This window comes from Elephantulus edwardii, unplaced genomic scaffold, assembly GCF_000299155.1.
Source record: "Elephantulus edwardii isolate Elephantulus edwardi_28Jun2011 unplaced genomic scaffold, EleEdw1.0 scaffold00178, whole genome shotgun sequence".
Lineage (NCBI taxonomy): Eukaryota > Metazoa > Chordata > Mammalia > Macroscelidea > Macroscelididae > Elephantulus > Elephantulus edwardii.
Window position 1 is genome coordinate 1,758,144 of NW_006399928.1, and position 7,199 is coordinate 1,765,342.

Sequence of the window (7,199 nt, forward strand, 5' to 3'; positions counted from 1 at the left end):
ATCCCAGCATCCTAGAAAGATGCAGCCCTTTCTGGTCCTGAAAGACCCCACCAGGAACACAGTTTTGACTCTCTTGTTTGCTCTTAACCAATACATTCTAATTGATAGTGACTTGTTTGTAATGTATTGACTTTGTCTCAGGCAATGAGGCCTCCTTCTCCCAGTATACTAATACAAATCTAATGACCCGAATGTGCATCCAGTATCTCTTCTCTTATACAGTATTCTAACCTGACTAAAGAATTCAAGTCTTCCAACCAAGAGGCATTTTCCTTTAGAGTCCACTTGTCAATCTCTGGGCAGGGGCAGCTGGAGCAGGGGACCTGCTACAGCATAAGGAGTCTGGTTGTCACACAGTTGTAATAGTAACCCATGGTGTCAAGGATATAGAAGGTGGAATATTCTTTGGTAGGCTGGGTACAAGGACAGGATGTGGTTCAACTTTGGAGAGCTCTGGAGCAATGCCATTAGGTTTTCCATCATGGAGACCTGGGCTAGGACAAGATTGGAGAATATGGGGATCTGACCTCACTTCGGCTTAAGTTCTCTTCCCTATGGAGATCAGAAGTAGAATTTTTTTTAGCCTTAAGACCAGGATCTCCAGGGAAGGAGAAACATTTGGGAGTTTGTACACCTTCTGTAAGATATGGTCCTTGAGACAACAGCAGAATAACCTTTCTGTTTCAAGGCTCAAAAAATTAGTTCCACACCATTTTTCTAGAGGGCTCCTTAAACACTTTTCTCTGGTGAGGGAACTGCCTTTGAGCCTGCCTTGACACTGATTACTGCTTTCCCAAGGCCTGCTGGCAATAGCCCATTTGGCCATATCTCTTCTATCTAAGCTCCCTTTTAATCTTCCTCCTTTCTTCTACTTCCTAGTCTCCACTCATTCTGCATCTTATTGCTACCCCGCATTTACTAGGATGGTAAAACACAGCTTAATTGGGGCTCCACACTTCATCCTCTAGCCACATGGGAGAAGATGTGATGAACTGGGAAGAGAAACATTGTACTGTCTGCCAATGCCTGTAGGGATATGGGCAGAAAGGAATTAAAGATCTTAGTAACAAAATGAATATGAAGGAAGAAAAATATTATCTCCATTTTGTGTTCCCAACATTCTATATAGGGCTAAGGCTGGGTGAGCAGCCTCCTTCTCCAAGATAAAGGTTCTCAGCAGGGATGAACATTTCCAGTCCCTACTCACCCCTTTTTGCTAAGCCCCACAGATAGAGCCCTGGGCAGAGGTGCCTACTGCTCTTGGTTTTGTTCCCCCCACCCCTTCCCCAGACAGGTTTTGCAGCTCATTGGAGCTCTCTGCCCATTCTGTTGGAGTTGCTTTTAGGGTAGGGGTACGTTGAGGGTATGTGTAGTCCCCTATTTCCCCAAGGCCCCCACTTGGTCTTACATCTCCCATGGGAGGAGCTCCCTCCCTCCCACCTGGAGAGGCTGGAGCTGATGTCTGTGTATGATGAAGGTCTGTCCTTCCTCCCTGCTGTCACTCTTCCTGTGTTAGGCCCTCTTCTAGGGCAGACAGTGCCTCCAGCCTCAGTCCCACACCTTCTTGGTTGCTGGAGAAGGACACCATGGTGTGGAGAAGCATGAGAACAAGGACACAGAGCCGGATCCTGCTAGGGTTGAAGTGGGAGCCCCCAGAAACTGGCAGCAGGGAAGGCTTGTGGTTGATGAGGCCTGGGGGATCATGGTGGGAATGGTAGTGGTGGTATTGTTGGTGATAGTGGTGGAAATAAGAGTGGTGGAATTGCTGGTGGTGGGTTTGGGGGGCCTCAGACTCCTTGAACTCCTTCTTCTCTGACTCACAGGAGACCCGCTGCATGTCACAGCACTTGGTTTCCGGATTCTTTGGCGAAGTATCCAGCAACCCTGCCAATGGATAAGGAAGGTTGGTGGAGTGCTCGGGGCGTCTTAAAATTATGCCTTACCTGAGGAGATTTTTTAAAATGGAGACTGCCCAAGGTTCCACCCCCCTCGAAATTCAGCACTTTCGCTTTCTGGACCCTTGTCTCTGGGATACTAGTTCCTCTGTGATAACAACTAGATTTTCATGTTCTGGATAGAGATGGCCACTTCGGCTTCTCTTCTATTCCACTTGTCCCTCCTTTTCCATGCTACCATCTTATAACACTTTCCCACTTAACCGTCTTCTTTTTTTAAAAATTTTTTTAAAATTTTTTTTACCCATCTTCTAACATAACTTCCCTATTGTCCTCCCTACTACTCCCTTGGTTAGTGCCTGACCTGACCCCCAGCTTTTTCCCTCTTTCCCAGTGCTCTGCCTTTACCTGTACATATAAAGCCAGGGAGCCCTCCGTACACCATTTCCTCATTGTCAGGGAGTAAAAAGGGGCACCAGGTCTGCACCTCCAGGCAGTATTGCTTGCAAGGCACCCAGCGCTGGCATTCCTGCTGGGTCACGCTGAAGTATTCTGAACACAGCCAGGCCTTGTAGATAGCCTGTGGGGAAAGGAAAGAGGATCAGCCCAGGTGCCAGTCCTTTCCCACCTCAGAAGAGAGGGATGAGGAGGAGTATATTTGCAGCCTCTTAGGGGATCTCTTCAGTCAATTCCAGGATCCAGAGAGTGTAGATGAGGAAAAGTTTGGGTCATCAATGTTACTACATTCTACTGTAAAAATCTTTCACTGCATGGGCAGAACTCTTGAATTTTCAGTCTGTAGTGACCCAGAATTTAGAATCAGTTCATTGTAATATCAAAATTACTCATACAGTAGAGCTATAAGGGGCCTTACTTTATGTAACCCTGCCATTTATGAATATTGCATTCTAACTGGTCTAAGAGTATTTGATAATGAAGTGAATTTCGATTCCATTCAAGACAATAACATTCGTTTGACTGATTGTGTTCAGCTTCTAAATTCAGATACTGCACTAAATAAAACCAAAATTTATAGAATTTTACACAATGATTTATTCATTGCAAATATCTTTTATAAAAACCTCACCTGATGGACTACAAAGGAATCAGATTGATTACATATGTGGAGAGAATCAATGGAGAACTTAATATCAGCTGTTTAAAAAAAACAAACAACAGGCCAGGTGATGACTGTGAGCAGATCATTACCTACTCCTGTGCAAGTCCAATTGAAGTGAAAATAAATTAAAACAAATCCACAAAAAATAAAATATGACCTTGAGTCTATCCCACCTGAATTTAAACCCATCCCAAGAACAGGTTTGAGGCATTAAACACTAATAAACGAAGACCAGATGAGCTGTGGGATGATATCAAGAATATCATTAATGAAGAAAGCAAAAAGGTCAAAAGGTCATTCCAGAGAAAGACCAAGATGAATGTTGGAGGAGACTCTGACTACTGCACTAGAAGGTCTGGAAACCAAAACTAAGGAAGGAGGAAGTAAGAGTTGAAGAGAAGAAGATTTCAAAGGCAGCTCACAAAGACAAAGCACAGTATTAAAATGTAATGTACAAAAAGCTAGAGTCAGAAAATCAAAAGGGAAGAAAGCACTCAGCATTTCTAAAGCTGTAGGAACTGAAAAACAAATTCAAGCCATGAGTTCTACTAGTTAAGGGTGCTATGGGCAATATATTGAATGATCCAGAAAACACCAAAAGAAGATTGAAGGACTATGCAGAGTTACTGTACCAAAAAGAATTGGCTGACACAGAAACTTTTCAAAAAGTAGCATATGATGAATGGTGATGAAGGAGAAAGTCCAAGATACTCTGAACGAATTAAAAAAAAAAGGCCACAGGGAATTGAGATATTTCAACAAGCAGATGCAGGCCTGGATGTGCTAGGAAACCTGGCCAACTGATTGGAGGCGATCCATAGTCATTCCGATTCCCAAAGGAGATGTTCCTATAGAATGTGAAAATTATCGAACAGTATCACTAATCTCACATCAAAGTAAAATCTTCCTGATGATTTAAAAAAACAAAACAAAACAAAACACAGGAAGCTCTGGTGGCCTAGTGGCAAGAAGCTGCACTGCAATTCCAGAGGTATACGATTCGAATCCACCAGATGCTGTGCTGGAGAAGGAGATCATAGATAATTGATAGATTGATTCGAAGTGACCCATTCCAAACCATCTCAGCTCTCCAATGCCTAGTATGTCCTGTACCAGTTAGATTTGATGGAACACACACACACAAAATATTAAAAGTTTTTAAAAAGTTTAAAAAAACCCAACAAACACACAAAAAAGACTATAACAGTACATTAACTGCCAGAAATACAAGCTGGATTTAAAGGAGGCCATGGTACAAGGGATCTCATTGCTTATGCCATATAGATCATGGCTGAAAGTAGAGAGTACCGGAAGGATGTCTATTTGTGTTTTGTCAACTATGCAAAAACATTTGACTGCGTGAATCACAACAAAATTGTGACTAATATTGAGATGAGAATCCCAGAACACCTGATTATGCTCAGGTGAAACTTATATCTAGACCAGGAAGCTGTTGTCTGAACAGAGCAAAGGAACACTTTAAGGTTCAAAATTAAGCAGAGTCAGGAATGTAATCCTTCTCCATATCTTTTCAATCTATATATAGAACAAACAATACAGGAAGCTGGACTTTATGAATAATGTGGCATCAGGTTTGGAGGAAGACACATCAACAACCTACATTATGCAGATGACATACTTTGCTCACTGAAACTGAGGAGGACTTGAAGCCTTCACTATGGATGGTATCTCAACAGCAACAAAACAAAGATCCTCACCACCAGGCCAAAAGACAGTATTGTAATAGATGGAGAAAAGATTGAGGTTGTTAATGATTTCATCTTGCTTGGATCCATAATGAACATCCTTGGTACCAGCAGTCAGAAAATCAAAAGGCATGTTTCATTGGGTAAATCTGCTGTCAAGGCTCTCTCCAATATGCTAAAGTGATGATGTTAGCTTAGAGACTAAGGAGCACTTGATCCAGGCCATGATCTTCTCAATTGCTTGCTATGAATCTGAGAGCTGGACAGTGATTAAGGATTACAGAAGAATCAATACCTTTGAGTTGTGGTACTCGAGCAGAGTACTGAATATGCCATGGACTTCCAAGAGAACAAATAAGTTTTTCCTGGAGAGGATGACATCAGTGTGCCCCTTGGAGGCAAAGATTTTGAAGCTCTGAATCATATACTTTGGGCATGTTGCCAGGAAGAACCAGTCCTTAGAGAAGGACATCATGTTTGGAAAGGTAGAGATTCACTGCAGAAGAGGAAGACTATTAACACAGTCACTGTGGCAATGAGGTCAGGTGTGTCTGAGATGGTGAGGTTGGCTCAGAATAGGGCAAGGTTCAGAGCCATTGTTCATAGATTTCTACGAGTCGTAGTCCAATCAATAGCATATAACAAGAAGTGTGGACCTCTTCCTTCAGTATCATTGGTTCTTTGTTTTTTTATGTTTCATCCATGAAACATATCCACATTCCCCCACCGTTTTCTCCCTCCACCACCAAACTCTTCAACCCCATGATTTTCCTCTCTCCCCTTCCTTGGCACACCTTGCCTTCTTCCCATCCCTCTTGGTCTATCCATACATATCTTACTGGTTATCATTCTATTTTTACAATAATGGTCTTACATAGTATTCGTTCTAATGTGCCAGAGTTAGTTCACTCAGCATAATGCTCTCTAGCTTCTCCCATGTTACATAGTATTTTTCAAAAGTGTTACTCCTGAGTGCTGCATAGTATTCCTTTGTGTGAATGTACCATAGTTTGTCAATTCAGTTGTTCATTGATTGACATTTCCAATCTTTCCATGTTCTTGCTATCATGAATAATGCTGCTATGAACATCGGTGTACAAATATCCATTTGTGTCTCAGTTCTCTTTTCCTTGGGGAAATATTCCTAGCAGTGACATAGCCAGGCCATATGGAATATCTATGTTTGGCTTTTAGAGGACATTCCAAACTGCTTTCCAGAGTGGCACCATTTTACAATTTCATCAACAGCATATTAGAGCTCCAATCACTCCAGATCCTCACCAAAATTTCTTGCTTGCTGTACTATTACACTTTGCCACTGCTACTGAAGTAATACGGGATCTCATTATAGTTTTTATTTGCATCTCTCTTATTGCCAATGATATTGAGCATTTCTTTATGTATCTTTTGGCCATCTGAATATCAACCTCTGTGAAATGTCTTTCCATAGTTTGTGTACATTTTATGATTCTTTTTCTTGTGGAGGCTCTGTAGTATTCTGTACATTTTCACTATGAGACCCTTGTCTGAGATATTATTGCCAAATGTGTTTTCTTAGTTGATTTTCTTTTCACCCTATAGGGAAAAGCTTTTGATGTGTACAGGGACTTAATCTTTAGAAGATCCCATCCATCAATGTTATCCTCTCCTGGTTGTGCATTTCTGCTGTATTTGCCAGCCTCTTTATACCATAGGCTAGCCTTCCAAGTTTGGCCCCATTTGGTCTCTTATGGGAAAGTCTTTTTTTTTTTTATGACCTGCTCAATTTCTTCTTTTGTGATGAGTGTATTTAGGTGTTTATATCTGACCATATCAAACTGAGTAAGCTGGGAATTTCTAGGAATGTATTCATTTCTTCTAGGTTTTCAGGTTATCACAGTATAGTTTTTCATAATCTGAAACCTATACTTGGACCGGGAAGTACTTCTCAGAACAGAACAGGGGAACGCTGCACACTTCAAAATTAGGAAGGGAGTTTGTCAGGGATATGTCCTGTGTCCATAATTTTTCAATCTATATGCAGAACAAGTCATTCGGGAGGTTGGGCTTTTTTGAGGAGGAATGTGGCCTCAGGATTGGGGGAAGACTCATCAACAACTTATGCTATGCAAATGATAAAACCTTGCTTGCTGCCAACTGAGGAGGATTTGAAATGCTTGCTGATTAAGGTCAAGGACTGTAGCCTTAAATATAGATTGAAGCTTTGCCAACTAATTGTTAAATTTGTAGTGCATTATACCAAAGACAGACGTGTTAGTGCCATTTAAAATTCATAATTTCATATTATTTGCAAATACATTTTATAAAAGACACAAACGCAGGTTATACACATGGACTTCCCCTGATGGCATGCATAGGAATCAGATCTATTACATCTGTGGAAGAAACCGCTGGAGAAGCTCAATATCAGCTGTGAAAACTAGGCCGGGGGCTGATTGTGGAACAGACCACCAATTACTCATATGCAAGTTCAAGCTG

General features: G+C 41.5%; 1 protein-coding gene across 1 annotated transcript in view; it reads right to left on the minus strand.

Moving 5' to 3' along the window:
• Positions 1 to 1,498: 1,498 nt before the first annotated feature.
• FAM155B (family with sequence similarity 155, member B) overlaps positions 1,499 to 7,199 on the minus strand; it is a 165,854-nt gene continuing 160,153 nt past the window's right edge. The window contains exons 2-3 of the mRNA XM_006895958.1: positions 2,304 to 2,475; positions 1,499 to 1,884 (exon numbers count right to left, since the gene is read on the minus strand). Of these exons, the coding sequence (XP_006896020.1) occupies positions 1,499 to 1,884; positions 2,304 to 2,475 (558 nt within the window). The remainder of the gene's footprint in view (positions 1,885 to 2,303; positions 2,476 to 7,199) is intronic.